At 44.6% G+C, this 19774-nt stretch overlaps 10 protein-coding genes and 1 long non-coding RNA gene across 14 annotated transcripts; 4 read left to right on the top strand and 7 right to left on the bottom strand.

Moving 5' to 3' along the window:
• Positions 1–242: 242 nt before the first annotated feature.
• Positions 243–1681, bottom strand: LOC126315231 (regulator of nonsense transcripts 3B-like). Its single transcript, XM_049992471.1, has 3 exons — positions 1522–1681; positions 1337–1449; positions 243–1278 (listed from the first exon to the last, which is right to left on the bottom strand). Exons 1-3 carry the CDS (start codon positions 1653–1655, stop codon positions 650–652), a joined length of 876 nt encoding a protein of 291 aa, XP_049848428.1. The 5' UTR covers positions 1656–1681; the 3' UTR covers positions 243–649.
• A 296-nt stretch (positions 1682–1977) lies between these two features.
• Positions 1978–4168, top strand: LOC126315299 (GMP synthase [glutamine-hydrolyzing]-like). 2 transcript variants are annotated; one of them, XM_049992538.1, is made up of 3 exons: positions 1978–2274; positions 2356–2396; positions 2460–4168. In XM_049992538.1, exons 1-3 carry the CDS (start codon positions 2049–2051, stop codon positions 4113–4115), a joined length of 1923 nt encoding a protein of 640 aa, XP_049848495.1. In that variant the 5' UTR covers positions 1978–2048; the 3' UTR covers positions 4116–4168. The 2 variants fall into 2 exon arrangements, with proteins under 2 accessions (XP_049848495.1, XP_049848494.1); XM_049992537.1 differs by having other exon boundaries at positions 1978–2396.
• Positions 4121–6700, bottom strand: LOC126315301 (uncharacterized). 2 transcript variants are annotated; one of them, XM_049992539.1, is made up of 4 exons: positions 6517–6700; positions 6351–6420; positions 5450–6275; positions 4750–4827 (listed from the first exon to the last, which is right to left on the bottom strand). In XM_049992539.1, exons 1-3 carry the CDS (start codon positions 6692–6694, stop codon positions 5453–5455), a joined length of 1071 nt encoding a protein of 356 aa, XP_049848496.1. In that variant the 5' UTR covers positions 6695–6700; the 3' UTR covers positions 4750–4827; positions 5450–5452. The 2 variants fall into 2 exon arrangements, with proteins under 2 accessions (XP_049848497.1, XP_049848496.1); XM_049992540.1 differs by having other exon boundaries at positions 4121–6275.
• On the top strand, positions 4224–5364 carry LOC126315302 (tRNA-dihydrouridine(20) synthase [NAD(P)+]-like). The gene is made up of 3 exons (XM_049992541.1): positions 4224–4294; positions 4359–4464; positions 4529–5364. Exons 1-3 carry the CDS (start codon positions 4238–4240, stop codon positions 5362–5364), a joined length of 999 nt encoding a protein of 332 aa, XP_049848498.1. The 5' UTR covers positions 4224–4237.
• Positions 6701–6748: 48 nt separating the features above from the next.
• On the bottom strand, positions 6749–8039 carry LOC126315297 (inorganic pyrophosphatase-like). Its single transcript, XM_049992535.1, has 6 exons — positions 7956–8039; positions 7695–7855; positions 7538–7643; positions 7308–7475; positions 7010–7238; positions 6749–6950 (listed from the first exon to the last, which is right to left on the bottom strand). Exons 1-6 carry the CDS (start codon positions 8014–8016, stop codon positions 6878–6880), a joined length of 798 nt encoding a protein of 265 aa, XP_049848492.1. The 5' UTR covers positions 8017–8039; the 3' UTR covers positions 6749–6877.
• A 35-nt stretch (positions 8040–8074) lies between these two features.
• LOC126315295 (protein AATF-like) lies at positions 8075–11092 on the bottom strand. 2 transcript variants are annotated; one of them, XM_049992532.1, is made up of 2 exons: positions 10482–11092; positions 8075–10305 (listed from the first exon to the last, which is right to left on the bottom strand). In XM_049992532.1, exons 1-2 carry the CDS (start codon positions 10537–10539, stop codon positions 8882–8884), a joined length of 1482 nt encoding a protein of 493 aa, XP_049848489.1. In that variant the 5' UTR covers positions 10540–11092; the 3' UTR covers positions 8075–8881. The 2 variants fall into 2 exon arrangements, with proteins under 2 accessions (XP_049848489.1, XP_049848490.1); XM_049992533.1 differs by having other exon boundaries at positions 8076–10406; positions 10482–11016.
• On the top strand, positions 11090–12218 carry LOC126315298 (uncharacterized). The gene is made up of 3 exons (XM_049992536.1): positions 11090–11339; positions 11425–11767; positions 11869–12218. Exons 1-3 carry the CDS (start codon positions 11216–11218, stop codon positions 12125–12127), a joined length of 726 nt encoding a protein of 241 aa, XP_049848493.1. The 5' UTR covers positions 11090–11215; the 3' UTR covers positions 12128–12218.
• Positions 11366–13903, bottom strand: LOC126315296 (origin recognition complex subunit 5-like). The gene is made up of 4 exons (XM_049992534.1): positions 13302–13903; positions 13128–13239; positions 12832–13059; positions 11366–12764 (listed from the first exon to the last, which is right to left on the bottom strand). The coding sequence occupies exons 1-4, from the start codon at positions 13692–13694 to the stop codon at positions 12202–12204; spliced, it is 1296 nt and encodes a 431-aa protein (XP_049848491.1). The 5' UTR covers positions 13695–13903; the 3' UTR covers positions 11366–12201.
• A 260-nt stretch (positions 13904–14163) lies between these two features.
• On the bottom strand, positions 14164–16518 carry LOC126315411 (uncharacterized). Its single transcript, XM_049992664.1, has one exon. It carries the CDS (start codon positions 16516–16518, stop codon positions 14164–14166), a length of 2355 nt encoding a protein of 784 aa, XP_049848621.1.
• Positions 16519–16860: 342 nt separating this feature from the next.
• On the top strand, positions 16861–19066 carry LOC126315290 (uncharacterized). The gene is made up of 2 exons (XM_049992528.1): positions 16861–16934; positions 17015–19066. The coding sequence occupies exons 1-2, from the start codon at positions 16869–16871 to the stop codon at positions 18227–18229; spliced, it is 1281 nt and encodes a 426-aa protein (XP_049848485.1). The 5' UTR covers positions 16861–16868; the 3' UTR covers positions 18230–19066.
• LOC126315293 (uncharacterized) lies at positions 19036–19745 on the bottom strand. The gene is made up of 2 exons (XR_007555935.1): positions 19473–19745; positions 19036–19399 (listed from the first exon to the last, which is right to left on the bottom strand). It is a non-coding gene; the product is annotated as an uncharacterized LOC126315293 (long non-coding RNA).
• Positions 19746–19774: the final 29 nt, after the last annotated feature.

The following is a 19774-nucleotide window of genomic DNA, read 5'->3' as shown; positions in this document are numbered from 1 at the left end:
TCAAAAAGGTCCTAGCCATTCTTTCATTTCCCAAATTTGCTAAAAACTGTCAAATACAGAAATTGCATAAAAAGCGAAGAGTTAACATCGAAGAGCCGTCCAAATATTATAAATAGGCGCATGGAAGATACAAATGCCTAAATCAAAGTTGCATTTATCAAAAAGACCAACAGTAACCCCATGCAAATTGTCCGTTCGCCATTTTTAAAACACACCCAATGCATCGATAAAGACCCCTTGGCTCCAGAATGCATAAGCGAACTATATTTTCCCTTGGTGAATTTAGAGTACATAGAGGTCCAATTCCACGATAGGTAAACTGACGATATTTAATGGCGGGTTTTACTAGGCAATAGGACACGTGCCTAGTTTTCATCTTATCAGTATTAGTAGGATGGCTGAGCGGAGATGAAGAAAATATATGAACCCATGCTTTTTTCTGGTGTAAGAGAAACTGAAGGATTTATGACAGTCGCTTTTGAACCAGTCCATATTTTTTCACTAATGCACAAAAGAACTAATAGAGTCGTTAAGAAAAGGCTGTTATACAGTTCTTTCTACACATAAAAGCGTGCCAGCAGTTGCTTTGGTCAAAAGATAATTTTTTGGCACATCTCACGCGGAGCAGACCGATAATAGAGCGAAGCGATCATATTTTTGATTCCGGTTGTTTCTTAGGTCTCAAGACCTTTTCTTTCGTTTTTCGTTCCTTCGATTTAGAGTTGGCTTTTTTATCTGTTACTGCATTGGTGCGTTTGGCGGCTGACTTTCGAGATTTATTCTCTTTACCCTTTTTTTGGACCTTTTGTTTTGCAGTGGAAGTGTTGACATCTTTAGGTCCTGTCTCTGAAGGGGATTTGCGCGAAACCTCTTTTTTCTTGTTTCTTTTCCTTTGCGGAAATGAGGGTTGATGAGATCTGGATGGACTGCTTGAGGACGTTTTCTGATGCTTTTCTAGATCGTTGTTTTTAACTTGAAGTGACTTAGCTTTTGTGATGGCTAGTTGTTTCATTTCTTCGACCAAAGGCGTTAATTTGGAATTATCTTCTTCAATTTTTTGTTCTTCTGGATTGGGGAGCGAAGAAGAATTGAGTTGTTCTAGAAAGAGCAAATAATCCAGATCTCTATCGAGGGTATTGTGCAATGGATCTGCTCCTGTTTTGAGAGTTTCTTGTTGATTATTGGTATGAGAGTTAGAGGAAAGCCATTCAACCAAGTGCTGCCTGCTTCTGACATGTTGATAAGGAGCAAATTCGATGCCGCATGGAAAGGATTTTCCTAGAAAAGCATGTCAGGGGGATATGCTTATGGATAAAACGTATTCGAAGAACCGTACCTGTCGCTGAATTAGTAAATGCATACTGATCAAAATTTTGCGCAAAACTAAAAAGTTCTTCAACTGATTTGAAATTTATATATGCACGCGAGTGAATATAAACGCCAGCATGCCTGTGTACAGTTGTACAAGTCAGTAAAAAAAAAACAGTAGTGGTAGAAAACATAGAAAAGAGGAGTACGAACTTTTTCCCAGAAAAATAAATCAAATTGTCAATAGCACCTGAAAAATCGGAAATGCGCTCTCTGAATGATGCCTCGGTAAGGTCTGTTGGAAGGTGTCGAACAACAAGCTCCGTTCCGGGCTCATTCTTTGACATAACAGTCTAAGAAGACAAGATAGACTGATGCGATTGCGATAATTTTTTTTTTTTTGCGAATACAGGGGAAGAAGAAGACGAATAATATGAGAATTAAGACGTATGTAAGCGTAAAAATAATATAATTTATGACAGGACACCGTCGAAGAGGTTTCGGTCCGCCTCCTGTCAAGAACGATATCAAAGAAAAAGAGAGGACACCTTTTTGAACAGGATGTCGAAGATTAATATTATACGCAGATTTATTGAGCACATTCACTATAAATATTCGATCTGGTTTTGAACAAGCCGATATAAGTTCTAGTTCTTCTCGTCGTCTGGGCTGAGAGCTATCGGCGCATCTCCGGTTTTTTTTTATTTTTTTTTTATTCTGAACTTTGTCGGTAGTGAAGAATGATGGACAAAGCCCATGATTGCTCGGAGCGGATTGTGATTTTAGATGCAGGTTCTCAGTTCGGAAAGGTTATTGACCGCAGGGTCCGAGAATTGTGTGTAGAATCCGAAATATGGCCGATTGATACGCCTGGCTCGAAGTTTAGAGATCCTGTATATAAAGGTATTATTATATCCGGCGGCCCTCAGAGTGTATATGCGGAAGGTGCTCCCAAACTTGGATCAGGTATTTTTGAATTGAACATTCCTGTTCTGGGTATTTGCTATGGCATGCAGCTCATGTGCCTTCGTGACGGAAGACATGTAGAAAAAAAATTGCAGCGTGAGGACGGACAGTTTTCGGTCGAGGTATGGTTCTTTTTTTTTTGTTATGATAGGGAGGAAGACCGCCGCTAAAACTGCATTTTTTAGATTGACGTGAGGAGTGCTCTTTTCAAAGGTCTGGAGCCGAACCAGACGGTGCTGCTGACTCACGGTGACACGGTGCTGGACGTGCCCGATGATTGGAAGGTAATCGGCCATTCTGGGAACATGATCGCCGCCGTAGAACACAGCAAGAAAAAGTTGTACGGAGTACAATTTCACCCAGAAGTTGATTTGACAGAAAACGGACGAAACATTCTTCGAAATTTTTTATACGAGATTTGCGGCTGTCGCGGGAAATTTACACTAGAGAATCGCAGGCAACTGGTAGAAAATGAACTTTCGAAGGTTTCTTCGCACCAAAAAGTAATGATTTTGGTTAGCGGCGGCGTTGACAGCACAGTATGTGCGGTGCTATGCAAAATGACGCTAGGAACTCATCGAGTACACGCCTTACACATAGATACTGGCTTTTTGAGAGAGAACGAGAGCCAAATGGTCAGGGATGCCTTGAATTCCCTAGACATTGATTTGAAGATATTGGATATATCTGAACAGATGTATAGTGCGTCAACGCTAATTCGCGATCCGGGAACTGGTCTAGAACGCGAAACAGGTCGATTGGACGAAACATTGCACCCTGAAGAAAAGCGCCGAATTATTGGTGATACTTTCATGAAAGTTGCTCAGGACGAAATATCTCGTATGGGTATGAGTTTAGAGGATATTTTCTTGGTACAGGGGACACTACGTCCAGATCTGATCGAATCGGCAAGCAAAACTGTAAGTCAGGCTGCAGATGTTATTAAAACGCATCACAATGACACAGCTCTGGTCAGAGAATTACGAGAAAAAGGGCATATCTTAGAGCCACTCTCCAGCTATCACAAAGATGAGGTTCGTGCTTTAGGGCTCAAATTAGGATTACCAGAGGAGCTAGTATGGAGACAGCCGTTTCCTGGTCCTGGTCTGGCTATTCGAATTATATGTGCAGATAAACCCATCATAGGTCCTTCTTTTTATTCAACCAATCAAAAGTTGCATTACTTGATGAACTGTTACCGTCCAGATGATCCGAACTTGCCACCAGAATTACGAGAATTGAGACCAGAAGAAAAAAATCTAGTACAACATTTGGCAGAGACACGTTATTTTTCGGCTCACTTGCTTCCTATTTTGACGGTCGGTGTACAAGGTGACGCCAGAACCTATAAGCATGTGTGTGCCATATCATCTGATGGCCATGAGACGCCTCGTTGGTCTGAATTATTTTCGCTCGCCAAATTGTTGCCTAAGCTTTATCATGACATCAACCGTGTTGTATATATGTTTGGATCTCGATTGGCGTGTGCACCGACTTGCGTCACTCCTACACGCCTGACACGAGAGGTCGTAGAGAAGTTGCGCATCGTGGATCACTTATTCAATACCACGCTCAAAGAACAAAATCAGTACAGAAAGATATCTCAGGCACCTGTTGTTCTTTTTCCGTTGGCATTCGACGGGAAAGCAAATACAAGATCGGTAGCAATTCGCACCATCATCACGAACGACTTCATGACAGGGAGGCCTGCTCGCCCGGGCGTCGATATCAGTGAAGAATCGATCTTAGCTTCTGTGCGACAAATCGAGCAAGTTCCTGGCATAGCACGTGTGGTATACGATCTGACGTCGAAGCCTCCAGCAACGACTGAATGGGAGTGAAGTCGTGACGCAATAAAAAAAAATAATAAATTTATTTTTGAGATAACACAAAAGGAATTGTTTCGTGGTCGAGGAACCGAAAAGGGCCTAATGTGTACACATCGCTCTCAATTCTAGAAAAAATGCGCTCTGAAATAGACTACAAAAACAAAGTCATTCTCGCGCCGATGGTTCGAGTTGTATCCTTTTTGCAATGGATATTTTCCCTCCAACTTTTTTTTTTCCTGAGCGTGAAAATTTTAGGGAACTCTCGCCTTCAGACTGTTGGCGCTCAAGTACGGAGCGGATATCGTGTACAGCGAAGAACTCATAGATAAGAAATTGATTCAGTGCCAACGAACCGTGAATAGTAAGTGCGTGTAGGGAGGTGTTGAAAGATTTGAAAGACGCTGACGATTTGAAAAAAATCCAAGGCGAGCTGGGGACGATTGATTATGTCTGCAAGCGTGAAAATAAATGCATATGGAGGACCTGCAAGGATGACCATCCCACGGTCATTCAGCTTGGTACCGCTAGCGATAGATATGCCGTTGAGGCCGCATTGAATATGTATCCTGACTACGATGCGATCGACGTCAATATGGGTTGTCCGGAACGTTTCTCTTTACAAGGAGGAATGGGGGCGGCGCTTTTGAAAGACCGAGAGCGCGTTAAGCTGATTCTCGGAGGTCTCTTACGTCATATTGACAAACCCGTTACGTGCAAAATTCGCCTGTTGAACAAAATAGAAGACACAGTTGATTTGGTCAAAACCATAGAAGCAACAGGTGCCGCAGCCATAGCAGTTCATGCAAGATACGTTGAGCAGAGGCCTCGAGAACCGGCTTTTCCCTCGCTCGTGAAAATTTTGTCAGAGTCTGTTCACATTCCTCTGATTTTCAACGGAGATATTCGCAAATTTGAAGACATTAACAAAGCGAAGGAAACGGCCGGATGCTCTTCAGTTATGATCGGAAGGGGCGCCTTGATCAATTGCAGCATCTTTAGTGAACAGAGTCCCAGACCTCAAAAAGAAGTGTGCATGGATTATATCAGGAATTGCATTCAATACGAGAATGGGTACCCACTCAGTAAATATACAGTATTAAAGATGTTTGGAGAAAACAAAACATTGACCAAAGAGCCGTTTTACAAGCATCTTCATGCCTCCAAAAGTCACGAGCAAATGCTCTACACTTTAGAGGAGGAAGTTCGAATCAACGGACCTGGGCATTTTGAATGGGGCAATTTTTCTTCGGCCTTCCATTAAAAAGTTCAAGAAATTGCCCTCAAATATTATCATTGAAAAACACAACCTCAAAACACCGCCAAATGTACCAAATAAACAATCGTACGGACTAAGCGTCTTTCCAATATCGCATTTCTGTGCCATTTGGCGGGGATCCCTGAACCTTCCCTTTCTTAACCTCGTCCCAATTCGTTGACAAAACGGTTCCTCCACTCTCCAAATAACTCTTCATCATGGCACGGCGCTGCTCATCTGAGGCGCCCTTATAAATGTCTCGAAATAGTTTGTCTACGGCGGCATCACCGGTCAACTTTTCGTCCTCCGGCTTCAGCGCATCCCAGTTCTTCGCGCCGCGCGAACTCGGATACGCGAGAATGTTCTTTTTGGTTTCGTCTGCCGAAACGGACGACTCTGTCTCTTCTAGCGCCTTCCACATCCCTGGGTACTGCTTCTTCAAATAAATCTCAACCTTGGACGTATAAAGCACATGCCGGCACTCCCCGGGAACGACGCATCCATCTAAGCGAAAATCGAGGACATGCGGAGGATTCAAATGAATCTTTACCACCAATCTCCTTTCTTGGATGTCAATTTCAAGCTGCTCAGGCTTGACAGACTTGGCAAAAATGTTAATCGTCAAATAAGTGTCCGTCTGATACCAATCGTGCTTAATTGAATTCGCTTTCCCAGTCGTTCCAGTTACCACGGCCTCAGCAGGCTTCGGTGCTTCCGCCGGCTTGGCTTCTGCCAACTTCTCAGATGGAGCAGGACTCGATAACGGTTCATGGCCAGACGACCCGTCTTCCATTCGCAACTCCGCATCGCATTTGTTCAGCCAAATCCTGGACTTTTGTGCATCCGGCTTGATCTCACACGCTTTGTTAAACGCTGCCCGCGCGGACTCGTATTCCTTCTCCGAGAACAGGGCAACTCTAAAACCACACAGAAATATGAGTGTTATCAAAGGCCGGAAAATTCGTAGAAAATCCCGAAAATTATTACAGTACCCTTTTCGATAGTACGCTTCTGCACACGAACTGTCAATCGAAATAGCCTTATTTGCATCCTCGATGGACTCTTTCAGAGAACAGAGTTAACATTTATAAACACACTCAATAAACCCACCGTAAATTCCTCAGTACAAGATGATCGGGTGCGAAAACTAGACAATACCTAAATTTTGCTTTAAATTGTAATAACATGCCGAGCGTTTGAGATATCCATCGACAGAACGCGGTTCAAGGCTCAGCGCGGTATTATAGTGCTGGAGTGCTTCCTCTAGTTCGTCTTCTATATACAGAGAGTTGGCTATCTGTATGTGCTCCTTGGCAGTATGTATCTGATTCTTCATTTTATATGCAATGAGGTGCTCACAATTAATTTAAAAATGTAATTTAAAAAAAAATGAAAAAATAAAGAGTTGTCCTTTATTTAAACGGCTAGCGTAAATCGCATACAATCGTGTATATATTCCTTTCTCTATAGAATAAAAGTTGGGAAATAAGTTGTCTAGGCAACGTGGGTGCGGGTCATCTTAAATCTTGGATTCTAAAACCTCTTCAGAAATATTTTTGACGGTAAAAGGACATTCCACCTGCGTGCAAGCACTAAAAAATTGTTAAATTATTAAAGAATTATCACCAAAATGTCAACTTCTAATACTTACGTGCTGATTTTGACTTTGTTTTTTGTTTCAGAGGAAATTTTGTCTTGAATGATTTCAACCCATTCCTTATGGGCCTCTTCAATCACTTTTATCGCATAATCTCGGTTCTGCGGCTTTGATTCAAATGCGAACACGTTCGCCGGTTTTCCATCGGGTATTTTATAATCGCGCAAAAACTCGTAAACCGCCTTTGTGGTTCCGGGTATCACCTTATCAATATCCTCGACGTCTGTCGAAATTTAAAAAGCTAGTCAATACATGTTTCACTAGCAAAAAAAAAAAAAAATCAAATATGTACCGTTCATTTGGGATGCCTTTTCGTCGTTAACGTCAACTGCCAAAATTTTCCAGTCTGTTTCTCCCTCGTCAATCATGGCGTAGGTTCCAAGAATTTTTACCTGAATGACATCACCAGTATTATACTGGAGGGAAGAAATGTTGCAAACATCGACGGGATCATTGTCTCCTTAACATAGAATTAGATAAAAACAACGGTTTTGGAATTTTTTTTGTGACAATTAAACCTACCAGATGCATTCGTATCAGGGTGTAAAATACAAGGGTTTTCCCAAGTCTGGGGCAATGCCCCATAGTTGAACGGATACTTCATGGCCACATAGCGCAATTTTCCATTCTAAACAAGCCTTTAGTGATCTTCTAAGAGTAAAATTAAAAAAAAACTTACTTTTACGTCCTGCTTGATTGGGTTCAAAAAAATATCACGAGATATCTCTAGTTTTGCTTGCTGCCCACGCGGAATTTCAACAACCATGTTTGCAATACCAGCATTTTTGTCTGCCCATAATGGTATATCATGGAACGGGGAAATTGGCGTGTTGTTTTTCTCTTGAGAACAAAATACGGTCAGAGATATGCATTTGTTCAAAAAATTACATGAACATCTCAAATCTTATACAGGATAACACAGAGGAACATGCGGACTTACTGAAAAACAAACAATATTTCAATGTTCCGGCTTCACCGATCTTTGTAAGACTGTAGGCCATGCGTAAAACTGTCTGAGACAAAAACTAAAAAGATTAAAAAAATCAAATCCAAAAGGGGTTTCTCAATAGCAAAAATGAAGGTCAAACTCAGGCTCAAGGCAGAACTCTTCCGCAGACTCTAAAAAGATAATTTTAGGTAATTTGTGCATCCGACACGTCTGATGTACTAAGGCCACCGAGATGGAAGCATTGAATTTTGCAACCTTGTCGACCGCTTCTATCTGAACCAGTCAATGGTACAGGTAAAAACGTCTAAGCGTGCTGCTCGCTGTCTTGCGCCGGCTAAAGCTTTCGTGTCAACGCGTTTAAAAACTGCGAATCCCGAGCAACCAGAGAGTGTCCTCAGCACCAAGATACCTAACATCGCAAATAGAGGAGGACTGAACCAAGTGGAAAACTGGCGGCTTTTGGCGAAAAAGCTTACGGTCAAAAATGCAGTAAAAACATTTTAGTAGGAATCAGAATTGAGGCATAGAATAAGACAGGCCAGGTATATCTTGCAGACAAAGTGCATTCATGACGTGTGCAGAGCTCGCATCTGCACCCTTTAATACATCACCGGGCAATGACAGAAACTGCAGACCAGAAGTATGATTGGAGCAATATTAGAGGTACAAATAAACCATATGAATTGCTAGAGAGCTGGTGCCCCGTTGCAATTGACACAAAATTAAAGAGCCATTTCGATTATGTTTGAACGTCCAAATGAGGATTCTGTGTGCTTCGAAAAGCTGGTGATTCGTATTGTCGATAAGCCCCTTAAAAGATCGTGACAACTGATGAACCAGTAAATCAGGGAGAGACTCCCTTTGTAAGGAATGGGTCATTGGTACGATAAGAGTTTTACAACGCTAACGCATGCACGTTATGTGCTAGTTTTTTTGCGGCCGAATAACGAACACAGAAGTTGTGTAGTCACATAAGAATCATACTTAGGATATTTTTTTGTAACAGGGGCCATAAAAGCCACCAACTTCTCGTGCTCATTGTATCGAAGCTTCTTTCCTTTCCTGATTCCTTTCTCGATTTTTCGAGATTTTGCTTTTTTCCTCTCCTGGTGCAGAGCCAAAAACCGCATTGTCAAATCGGTAAGGTCAGTCGATCCAGGGCTTTTTTCTTCAATGGCGCCTTTGAGGATGCTCAGGTAAAAGTCCCGGTCATCGTAAATTTCTTCGTCGTAAACGTGCTCTCGACTTTCAGAAGCAGGTTCATCAGGCTTTCCAAGTACGCGGTCGAGCGTTCTTTTCATTTGTGTTTTTTTCAAAACTTTTTCTCTGTTCTTCATGGTTTCTTCGACTTGGCTGAAAATGCTTTGATTCATAGCCTTGAAAGCAGAGATTCGAATGTTGGAGGCGAGTGTCACCTTCCGATTCCAAATCTCTAGTACAGAGTCGTGATATTTATTTTGCAGCGATTGACGGCAATAAATCTCAGACCAAAGTGTATCCAAGTCGGCCGTCATCACCCAATCAGACTCAAACTCAGTGCGTATCCGCTTCTTGTTAGAAGAATTTTTTGCCGCGCTTGAGAGACCATTCAAGGTCTCAGGGTTATTTTTTTCTAGATGAGATTGTAAAAGCAGCAATTTGCTTAAAGCATCCCGAATATTCTTTCTCAAATGAAAGACATTTTCTTGAATAAGTGCCGAACTTGGCAGGCCTCCCTCACCTGAATTTTCCGCGTGGTTTGAAGTTTCATGGGACGGTTCTGAAGTTAGGTCTTTGATAGATTGATCAATGTCGAAGAAGAAAGGAAATGTATCGTGCTGCGGGAGACGGTTGCTGAATTCTAGTGGTGCTTGTAATTGAAGGCGCAATTCAACCAAAAAGTTCCACAAATATCGCTGGTTTGAAACATGTAGGGCCTTCTGTAACTCGTCGTCAGAGTCCTTTGAGATGTTATTCAATGTCTTTGATTCTACTTCATTTTCGCCTGATTGGTGGCTACTCACCAGACTTGTTTCTAAGGTAGTCAAATCTCGCTCGAATTCAACCATGTTTGTATTTTGCTTGTCTGTTGCTTCTTCAAATTCTTCATCTGATTCCTCTTCCGCCGACTCGGATACATCAGAATCGTCATCTGCGAACCCTAAAGAAGCTCTGGTCGCAACTTTGCCCCGATATTTGGGACCCATTGCAGGTCGAGCTCTGTACAAAAGTCTTCTCGATTTGATCCCTCGTCGACCGGTGGAGTCTTCATCACGTTCCTCAGACAGCTGTCCATCGTAGGTATCCGAAGGTGACGGTAGAGTTGTCGCGCTACTCCAGTCAGCCGTCTCGGGATCATAATCTTGGGTATTTCAGGATTTCTTGTCAGTGGGTAAAATTAAAGGACGAGACCGGTCAAGTATTTTTCTGCTCTGGCCACCACGCCGAATCCATACTAAAAAACTAAACCCCTTTTCAGATTCGTGCGTTTTGCCTTGCGATCGATCTTCAACAAACGTGTTACAAAATTGTGCGTACCTCTAGGTCTCGGGCAGACAAGGTCTGAGATCTGATCCTCAAGCGACTTGGAAAGCATCGGTCAACATAAATTACTCTAAGCAAAATTATGTCCCGCATCTAAAAAACCGAACTAAAACTTCGTAAAAAATTTTTCAAAATGTACACATTTTCCATTGTTGCAATAGCCCTCCATTCTGAATGTCTTTTAAAGCCTCAAAAAAACCCCAACCCTTCAATATCATCATGCTTCGCACGCCTTCTAGCTTGCGGCGATGAGTGAAACGGCCAAAAAACGTGTACGGCAGCACAATGCTGTCAGGCTGGAATGTCATCGTTCCTGGTCTTCGCTCAATGCTCTGTCTCGTATGCATGCTGAGAAATAGGTTCAAAGATCGCCTTTAGACCTACGCATCCCAGCTGTTGGTCTTCTTTTGTGACAACTGTTGTTGCATTTCTAAAATTTACTAGACAACGTAATTCGGGCGAGCGGACGAAGTCAAAGTACTAAAAATCAATAAACACATACGCTCTTTTGAACAGTGTTGGGCTAAAATGTTCACAAAATGAAAATGTACATCTTTTCGAATAAAAATAATTGAGACTGTCAGAAACCAAAATTCTCATTTCTGTCAGCAGTTAAATATTCACTCGACCAAAAACACCTTCTTGACTGCTTGAGCATAGCAGCATCCTGCTCCATATATTATAAACCATATCTACGTAATCCACAACTGTCCTGGCTTAGTGTCTTCATGTCAAAATTAAAGCTGTCTACAGACGAGGACTTCGACACAGCTAAAAAAAATGTGATCAGCACCAAGTTAATTTTCTTGCTCATCTTAGTTGTCTCCATCCTATTTGGCTTTTACAAGCTTGGTATGTCAAATAAAAGCGAAAAATGGTTTTTTTGCTTGTTTTATTTTTAATTTCTTGACTCGAATTTTAAATGTTTCTGCTTAAGGACAACGAAACCAGCTCAATATTGAGAAGAGCATTGCCAATAGTATCCAGATAGTCGAGCCCTCTGGCACCGGCCTAGATATTTTCGTCTACAGCTGGAAGCCAAGGATCATCTATGTAAGACAATTTCTGTCAAAGAGTCAAATACAAAAACTCATTTCGCTGGGTTCTTCGCTAAGTTCAAAAGAAGGGAAAGAATTTAGTAAAGTGTTAGAAAGAACCAAGTTTATTGAAGAAATTGACGAAAAGATAGCACTCTATGCTAGAATCGATCCGAATCTTGGCGAAGATCCGATTATTCTACGCTCGAATAAAGGTTCAAGCACAGATGAAACCAGAGACTGGTACGAGCTGGAGGACCGCGGTAGCACTACCCTTCTTATGCGCCAATATCGGTGCAAGATTGTAAATATAGTCAGCTAAACGCATTTATTGTACTTTATAGGTTCGTTGAAGATGATCCTGTCCTCGGAAAGAGAATTTTGACATTCGTGATCTTTCTTTCAAATGTAGAGGGTGGTGAAATCACCATTCCTAAGAAATTTATCAACATCTCTCCAGTAGCGGGAAATGCCGTCATATTTCACCACACCTACCTTACAGGCGAGATCGACGACAATATGATTTGGTCTGGAAAGCCAGTTCTTTCCGGGACAAGATGGCTTTATATCAAGCATATGCGCAGTGGAGTTGATAGCGCGTGAGAGGAGTAAGAACCAGCGTTTCACAGCGGTTTGTATATGCCCAATAAATGTGAGCGCATCAAAAAGATGTAGCTTCATAAAAAGCCCCGAATGGGAAACTCTATTTCTTCGCTGAGTTTGAACGCCATTGCATGATCCACAGCGCACTGAAATTTTATGCTGGATATTGCAGGGCGTCCACCCAATTGGACCAAAAGTCTCAATTCAACCAGTATGGAAATCAGTTGCAAAATTTGGAACTGAGACGGAATTGTACTCGTTTGAAGTGCGCCGAAAATTTCGGATGCCTCGCGGTCGTCAGAGAACTCGCCAGGATACCCCTCTAGTATAATGCCTAACAGAGAAATCAGCTTTTTGAGTTTGAACGGTTTAGGCATGCCCATCATGCTCTCCTGTTCTGCTACCGTGACATGTTTTTCCTTTTTCTGTTTCCTTAAATCTTCCTTGGAACCTATCTCCGGTCGGTACGACGCCAACCAGGATGCGACGATTATGTACTTCGACAGTGTCGGGAGCCGGTTCGGCTGTTGTTGTACGCCAATGTATTTGCTGTCGTAGTCGACGCATATCTGAGCAAGATTATACCTCCTCAATTGAGCCAAGTTCGGGCTGAATAGAGTGTACAGACGACTGAAGGCTTCGAGGAACGGGTTAGGAAGGCTCGCAAACTAAATTTCCTATTCGTGAAGGTCTCTTGAGCGTACTATTTTCGCCAAGAGTGCTGGAAAACAAAGGACGTAAATACGCCGGAAACAGCATACGAACGGCTCTTTTGAGTTCTGTGAAAGAAACATAAGAAACAGAAAGTGACTTGCACAACATGTCACAGAATTCGGTGTAGTGAGCCGATATCTGCTTGTCGTCTAGCGACGGGGGCACTTCTTCTTTAGACAAAGCGGGAACTTCCTTGCTTAATAACGCAGATAGCTGAGCTGTTAAAGGGGAAAGAGGTTAGTGGTACAATAAAGTGATGGTGTACGCTTGGCGTGTCCTTACTTACCCGGACTGGGGCGAGGCAACACCAACGTCATCAAGTATTCGCTCGGGACTTCGGGTGCCACGTCTTCCCAAATGGCGTCTCCGATCATCACGACATTAACGTTTTCTCCTACCTGTGTGTTGCAAAAGTATAAATATTTGAACTTCGCAAAAAAACGGTATTGTACAGACATACAAGCTCCCCGAGCCGAACAAGTCCCATCAAGAGTTCGTAGCTGAACGTCTTTGAACAGAGCCTTTCTATTTCGTTCAGCACGATAAACGCCTTCGGCCTCTTCCAGCGCTGAACGACGTTCCTCAGCTGTTCGATAAATTCAAACCACGAAGAACAACTGACAGTCCTGCCCGAGTGACCTGGACCAAAATATTCGACGTTTGAGAGTTCGCCGTCTACCGCGTTGAACTTGAAGCCGACCAGCTGGCGCAGCACGGTTTCGAAGAACAGGCGGCGAGAATAGTAGCATTCGAAGCATTGAACCATGCAGTAGACGGCGTTACTTTCCGAAAAGATAGACATGATAAGCTCTAATTTATCGATCTCCGGATTTCCGTAGATATAAATCGGCATCGACCAGTTTTCATTCTGAGAAGTTTCAGCTGAGGCGTCAGAAAGCTGAGGACCTGACGCGATAAAAAGCAAGTCGGCAAGACACCTACCTTGGCCAAAAGTCCAGATAGGAGCTTAATTTCGTGCCTCCAAAATGGCCATTTTTTGAACAGCTTGTCAATCGACAGGGAGTTCAGCATCGAGCGTCTCAAGTAGGAGCGAGCAGAGAACTAGGCTCTGGGGCATTTTTTTTTTTTTTTTCACTGCGGTGCCTAGAAATTTTGTGAAAACCAAGACGGATCAGAGACGCAAGTCGCACAAAGCGTTGCCGGGAGACGGGACCACGGTACGTGAGGAAGGCGCCGTGATTGCAACGAGTTCCAATGGAAGCATTAGGTGGTTGTCTGGTGGTGCGGGGCGTTTAGATTAACGGATCTGAAAAAATTGAGTACAAAATTGAGGGAGTGGGTTTCTAGCTTCGAAAGACAGATTAGACGCCGCTGTAGGCATCGGATGTCGATAGCTTACCAGTCTGTTTGAGTGCCTGTAGAAAGTGATTCTTGGAGACGTGAGATGAGTTAATGTTTTCACGAAGGGCGAAGAAAGCAGCTTCTTTGCATATCCCAGCGATATCTGCGCCGTTGAAGCCGTCTGTCTTACTGGCCAGATAGTCCAGGGAAATCGGGTCCGATTCGTCGACCGGAAGGCGACGCATGTGGACTTTGAATATTTCTTTTCTTGTACCAAAATCTGGCAACTTTACTTCGATGATTTTGTCGAATCTTCCCGGCCGCAAGATGGCCGGGTCGAGTCGGTCGAGTCGGTTGGTGGCTCCCACGACTAACACCGAGTCGTCTGCGGAGCTAGCGGTCGACGAGCAAATGCCATCCATTTCCGCCAACAGCTGATGCAATATGTGTTCTGGTGTACCGCAAGTCCGAGTGTATTCGTTGTCGCGCTTTGATGCGATGGCGTCGATCTCGTCGAAAAATATGATCGACGGACGCGTTAATTTGGCCTGTTCGAACAAAGTCCGGATCTTTCGCTCCGATTCACCGAGATACCTCGAACAGATTTGGGCACAGCTGAGACCAAAGAAGGTGGCGTTGCATCTGCTCGCGATGATTCTCACGAGGGTCGTCTTAGCACATCCTGGCGGTCCGTGCAACAGAATGCCGCGCGGAACCGAGACGCCCAGTCGGCGGAAAGCGTCGGCATGCAAGAACGGCCATTCGACGGCCGTTTTCAGCGCCTGTTGCACTTTTTCCATTCCTCCGATATCGCTCCAGTCGGCCTCCTGCACCTTTGTGGCCCACGCGTTGTGAGAAGCGGGCTGCACGGTGTCCAATAGACGGTCGAAGTCCAAATCAAGCGGGTCCAAGTTGAAGTTATCATTTTGTCCAAAAGTGCCCTTTTCCCGATCGAAGCTCGGTTCAGCGCTGCCGCCTTTGCCGCGGGCGTCGCAGATCGCGTTCACGACCGCCTCTCGCACCAGGCGACTGAGGTCCGCTCCGGACCATCCGGGCGTGCGTCGAGCTACCGATTCCAGCACGCTTTTCCAGTCCGAATGAAGCCGCTCTTTGGACGGCGGGTTCTGCAGTACCTGGCGCATGCACACCGACAAAATGTCCAGCCTTTCTTCGCAGTTCGGCAAGTCCACCACAACCTCGCGGTCGAAGCGATTCGGCCGACGCAGAGCAGGATCGAGTGCGTTCGGTCTGTTCGTAGCCGCTACCACGACCGCTTTGACCGTCTCTAGTGACGTCAGCAGCTGCGCGATCAAGCCGCCGTCGCCAGACCGCTCGGCCCCTCTTGTCGAGCACTTTGGGCAAATGGAGTCGATCTCGTCAATGAAGACGATGGCGCCGGCCGCGTCGCATTTTCTGTTCGACCGGTTCCGTTGAAACTTCTTCACCTTGTCGAAAAACGCCTCCAATTGTCGCTTCGGATCGTGCTCAGACGAGCCGTACAGGTGCCTGGCCGACAGCTGAAAAAGAGGCACTTGAAATGCCCTCGCAATCTCCCGTACGAGCAACGTCTTCCCCGTGCCAGGTGGACCGTGCAAGAGAATGCTTCTGGGACACGCTATCCCGAAGTGGTCGAAGCCATCCGGAAACCTTAGCGGCAACTCCACCATCTCGATGAGGGCGTCGGAAGCCGACTTCAACCCGCCGACGTTCATTCGTCGCCGCGTTAATCGCGAATCGAAAAAGAGGTTCTGTTGTCCGGACGACCGCCTCAGAAAACCGAACGCCCCTTCGGGACCTGCGGCCGCTCCTTCGACCGTCGGAACAATCACCACCCGAGTGGACGTAGAGACCAGAGCCAATGTAGACCCATTTCTGCTCGCTTCGCCGTTCGCCTCGCCTGACTCGGTCTCAATCGAGCCGCGACGCTTGTTGCCGTTTTTCGAAAAGGCGTTTTTCAACGACGGCAGCTTCAACGTGCAGTCGCCCAAGTCGCCCCCGTCGACCAGAATATTCGAAACTCTAAATCCGTGGATTTCAGAAGACGAACGAGTTCGGCGACTCACCGTCGCCCCAGGCGCCACATGAAGAAGCTCCATCAACGCCGCTATCTGCATCCTCGTCGCGGACGTGTCAGCGTTCATGACTGCCCTGCCCAACAGCTGAACGTGGATCTCGCTGGCCATCGGCACGGACGGCGGCGCGTCGCAGCCGTCCGGGAAGAGTAAGGGCCAACTAGCATACCTGTAAACCCAAGCCAAAACACCCGGGTCGGAAGGCTCCCTCTCACAAATAGAGGACTTCCGAGGTATGGGAACGGAAACAAACGGGTCGAAGCCGGCCACTTGTGTCGGGCGATTTTTGTCCTCGTCCGCCATCGGCATCGGCCACGCAGTGCACAAATAGACCAATTCATGCTGAGACACTGTTTGCACGAACACAAACTCGCCAATTGACATCAACGTCGCAGCCTTCCCTTCTAAACCGACTTGGGATTCGGAGCAAAAAAACCACGAAGACAGCCGGCATTTCGCAGAATAGAAGTCGACGTGGGTCACCGGTACCAATTCCCGGACCTCCATCTTGTCCTGGCGGATCGAAATACAACGCGCGACGGCCCAGCTCCCTACAACCACTTTTGAAACGCAGGCAACGGGATAGAGAACATGTCGTCGAAAAAAATTCACATTTGTGTCTCGCGAATTCAAGCTGCTAATATTTTTTCCCCATGTCATTGCAGCAAGACATCTTGAAGTATTATGCCGTCCAATATCCCAAGTCAAGTAAACAGCAAGTACGCCCTGTTTGCGTAGCTCTTTTTAAAACACGCCACTCCCATATTCACCCTTTTTGTGTACACACCAACGACCGTAGACCGTTCCATACATCCCTTGCTCGATCTTCGAAACCGTCCTGGTCGACTGCTTCGACCGAGACATCGCCACCGGTATCCATGGAATGCTTCAATGCCTACAGCTCAACCTCGCCCCGGTAGCCCTGCCAAACCGCTGCTATCTCCTCATCCTGTATCACCTCCTAGACAAAACCGAACTCGACACCGAAAGGCAGGCAATACTCATCTGCATTTTGCAGTACATACACGCCTTCATCAACTCGCATCCCGCTATTCCGCTTATGTGGTGCAACGACATGGCCAAGGCCTGGCACGACTTCTTCCTTCGTCCCCTCGAAAGCCTGGCCAAAGCTCTAGAAACGTCCGCCTCCAAACAAGAACTGCCCTGCAAAAATTTCGTAGACAAATACGCCGTGCAGCTGAACCTGCTAAACAGTATCATCAATATAGAAAACGGCTCGAATTTCGCAGATCACCTTACTTTTCGACACCTCATTGTCTATACTTGCAAGCAGAGCCGGTCGTATAACCGTCTTTTAAAATACATTTTTTTCATACTCTCGAAATCCCACGTTCTCAACTCGGACGCATACCTCTCCGATAAGCTCCACGCCCACGACCAACTAGAACTCATCGATGCTCACGACGCTGAAGACAACAACCAAGTCTCTATTTTCAAAATCCAATCCGCTATCGTTGAACTTCTTGAACACGTTCTGGAATCCTTGAAGTGCACCGAGCACTTCACCGACCCAATTCTCAAGTACCTCCAGACGCTCGACAACAAACAACTTGTATACATTTTCTCTCACTTATCAGTTTGCCGTCCAACCGTATACCTGTCCCTTATTGACCAACTCATCATGAAGTGCTTCGAAATGCACATCAGTTCGAGTGAACTTGTACCGGAACAACCCTGTGCCAAAAAATATATTCACGTTTATCTCAACGCCCGGCCGCTCAACCACCAAAAAAATAAAAAAAATAAGCGTAACGTTGTCGACAATACCGCCTTCAATCTAACGTTCCTGGCCATCAACTTGAGACTGGTCCTAGACGTCATGGACTACCCGTCCAAATTTAACTCTCAGCAAAAAAAGCTAGTCTGCGAAGGAACCAAAAAGATTTTACGCGAATTCCACTCCAATTCCGAACTCTGCAACTCTTCTACAAAGGACTGCGAAGTTCAGCTCAAAAAACTAGTAGACTACACGCAGTTCTTTTGTTCCGAGTGAATAACCAGCACAATGAAATCACTATAAAACCCACTTCAATCAGCAAAGCCAAAACTCCAAAAAAGAAAATGCTGTAGCGCTCCTTAGCTTTCCACGCTTCGTCATGCCAAACCTCAGCCTATAGTCTAAAAAACCCGTCCTGATAATTTTGGTCTCATTGCCAATCCAAACATTGATACGAATTCGTCGCTTCTCAATGTCTGCGCTCATACTACTGAGCGCTTCAATATCACACACCTCACCGAGAGTTTCGTCTGTTTGAAGGTCTACCCGCCTTCAGCGCGCCTGCTAAAATGAACGCTGTTGTACTATCTTTCAAAATACAAACCAATGTACACCACCGCCACAAAGCTAAAAGCGAATTTAATGTGCAACACCCTTAAACCATATAAGCCATCGAGCACAAAATTGCAACTTATTATATATCAGCATGTGCGTGAATTTGAGGGGTTGCAGTAATTTAATTCTGTGACTACTCACGTGCCTTTCGCAGTATCCCAAATTTTTGGCCTTCGCGCCAGTGAACTCGCCGATGGGAATGGCTACGACCAAACTGATATACACGGCAACACCTTCAACTATTCGCTCGTTGTACCGTGAAAACAAAGCTTGATTTCAGAAACAAGCATTTGCGGGAACCTGGTATTAACCAATAGGATATGAACACAGACTCTGTGCTGCAACTGACCAGCAAGAGGCGCTACTTGGTCGAAAAAATAGAATCATGAAAGGCTTGCTTTATTCAAAAAGTCCATAACGAACACACGGCAAAGCGAGCCAAAAATGTATTCAAGACCTCAAAAATCAATTTTAAAGATGTTTATGTTTTTAGTACATCATACACCAGCTGAATGAAAGTTCGGCTCCGCCATTTAAGTCGAAAGCCTTCTGCATTAAGATGGCGCACGGCCAAGTGAAATAACATCAGCTTTTCTAAGGAGATGGAAATGAAGAGAATACTGCTAGATTTTGTGTTATTGTTGAGTTTTCTGGTTTTAATTATTCAGCTGCGAACTTATTTACTGGGGGACGGATCGAAGTCTTCCACGTGTTAGCGTCTCCTTTTTCGTCAGAAAATTTGGGCATAGATAAACCGAGATGATTCGCTTGTAGTTTTATGTACTCCCTATCGCTCATACGATTTAGAATACGATACTTATACAAAAGATTCTGGATTGAAGAAGTTTAGACAAGATTGACACAATTGGACATGCAAAGTATTTTGGAGATATTCCATACATACAGTGAATTGCTCTACTGATTCTCTGTAGTGCATTAGATCTTTATAGATTTCTATTTCGCGAGCAAGGGAGTGATTTTCTGGCGGTTTTGAAACTTTGAACTTATGAACAAGATGTTGCTTTAAAAATCGGCTAGAGTTAGAGAAGCTTGTTCTACCTTCGAGCCTGCACAGCATCCGATAAAATTTCCTTATTTGTTCGGAACTGATAACAAGGTTTGCCATAGCAAATGGCAGGTAATTATAAAGTCTATGATGGCTTCAAGGGTAAACGTTATTATGTGTCAAAAAAAACGTAGGTACAA

This window comes from Schistocerca gregaria, unplaced genomic scaffold, assembly GCF_023897955.1.
Source record: "Schistocerca gregaria isolate iqSchGreg1 unplaced genomic scaffold, iqSchGreg1.2 ptg000569l, whole genome shotgun sequence".
Lineage (NCBI taxonomy): Eukaryota > Metazoa > Arthropoda > Insecta > Orthoptera > Acrididae > Schistocerca > Schistocerca gregaria.
This window is presented reverse-complemented; position numbering and strand designations above follow the sequence as displayed.

Excerpts from the sequence above, each read along its gene's own strand:
- LOC126315299 (XM_049992537.1), top strand. The coding sequence starts at position 2,049 with ATGATGGACAAAGCCCATGATTGCTCGGAGCGGATTGTGATTTTAGAT. Across the intron at positions 2,397-2,459 it reads ACGGACAGTTTTCGGTCGAG|ATTGACGTGAGGAGTGCTCT; the intron begins GTATGGTTCTTT and ends TGCATTTTTTAG.
- LOC126315298 (XM_049992536.1), top strand. The coding sequence starts at position 11,216 with ATGTCAAAATTAAAGCTGTCTACAGACGAGGACTTCGACACAGCTAAA. Across the intron at positions 11,340-11,424 it reads ATTTGGCTTTTACAAGCTTG|GACAACGAAACCAGCTCAAT; the intron begins GTATGTCAAATA and ends TTTCTGCTTAAG. Across the intron at positions 11,768-11,868 it reads ACAGATGAAACCAGAGACTG|GTTCGTTGAAGATGATCCTG; the intron begins GTACGAGCTGGA and ends TGTACTTTATAG.
- LOC126315290 (XM_049992528.1), top strand. The coding sequence starts at position 16,869 with ATGTCATTGCAGCAAGACATCTTGAAGTATTATGCCGTCCAATATCCC. Across the intron at positions 16,935-17,014 it reads CCAAGTCAAGTAAACAGCAA|ACCGTTCCATACATCCCTTG; the intron begins GTACGCCCTGTT and ends CAACGACCGTAG.
- LOC126315302 (XM_049992541.1), top strand. The coding sequence starts at position 4,238 with ATGCGCTCTGAAATAGACTACAAAAACAAAGTCATTCTCGCGCCGATG. Across the intron at positions 4,295-4,358 it reads TCGCGCCGATGGTTCGAGTT|GGAACTCTCGCCTTCAGACT; the intron begins GTATCCTTTTTG and ends TGAAAATTTTAG. Across the intron at positions 4,465-4,528 it reads GTGCCAACGAACCGTGAATA|GCGAGCTGGGGACGATTGAT; the intron begins GTAAGTGCGTGT and ends AAAAAATCCAAG.
- LOC126315411 (XM_049992664.1), bottom strand. The coding sequence starts at position 16,518 with ATGGCGGACGAGGACAAAAATCGCCCGACACAAGTGGCCGGCTTCGAC.
- LOC126315231 (XM_049992471.1), bottom strand. The coding sequence starts at position 1,655 with ATGTCAAAGAATGAGCCCGGAACGGAGCTTGTTGTTCGACACCTTCCA. Across the intron at positions 1,450-1,521 it reads ATTTATTTTTCTGGGAAAAA|GCATGCTGGCGTTTATATTC; the intron begins GTTCGTACTCCT and ends AACTGTACACAG. Across the intron at positions 1,279-1,336 it reads ATTTACTAATTCAGCGACAG|GAAAATCCTTTCCATGCGGC; the intron begins GTACGGTTCTTC and ends ATGCTTTTCTAG.
- LOC126315295 (XM_049992532.1), bottom strand. The coding sequence starts at position 10,539 with ATGCTTTCCAAGTCGCTTGAGGATCAGATCTCAGACCTTGTCTGCCCG. Across the intron at positions 10,306-10,481 it reads TGTCTGCCCGAGACCTAGAG|ATTATGATCCCGAGACGGCT; the intron begins GTACGCACAATT and ends GAAATACCCAAG.
- LOC126315301 (XM_049992540.1), bottom strand. The coding sequence starts at position 6,694 with ATGAAGAATCAGATACATACTGCCAAGGAGCACATACAGATAGCCAAC. Across the intron at positions 6,421-6,516 it reads CAATTTAAAGCAAAATTTAG|AGTCCATCGAGGATGCAAAT; the intron begins GTATTGTCTAGT and ends GTTCTCTGAAAG. Across the intron at positions 6,276-6,350 it reads GAAGCGTACTATCGAAAAGG|AGTTGCCCTGTTCTCGGAGA; the intron begins GTACTGTAATAA and ends GTGTGGTTTTAG.
- LOC126315297 (XM_049992535.1), bottom strand. The coding sequence starts at position 8,016 with ATGGCCTACAGTCTTACAAAGATCGGTGAAGCCGGAACATTGAAATAT. Across the intron at positions 7,856-7,955 it reads GAAATATTGTTTGTTTTTCA|AGAAAAACAACACGCCAATT; the intron begins GTAAGTCCGCAT and ends TTTGTTCTCAAG. Across the intron at positions 6,951-7,009 it reads AACAAAGTCAAAATCAGCAC|TGCTTGCACGCAGGTGGAAT; the intron begins GTAAGTATTAGA and ends ACAATTTTTTAG.
- LOC126315296 (XM_049992534.1), bottom strand. The coding sequence starts at position 13,694 with ATGCCGATTTATATCTACGGAAATCCGGAGATCGATAAATTAGAGCTT. Across the intron at positions 13,240-13,301 it reads TTGTTCGGCTCGGGGAGCTT|GTAGGAGAAAACGTTAATGT; the intron begins GTATGTCTGTAC and ends TGCAACACACAG. Across the intron at positions 12,765-12,831 it reads CAGCACTCTTGGCGAAAATA|CCTTCAGTCGTCTGTACACT; the intron begins GTACGCTCAAGA and ends CGTTCCTCGAAG.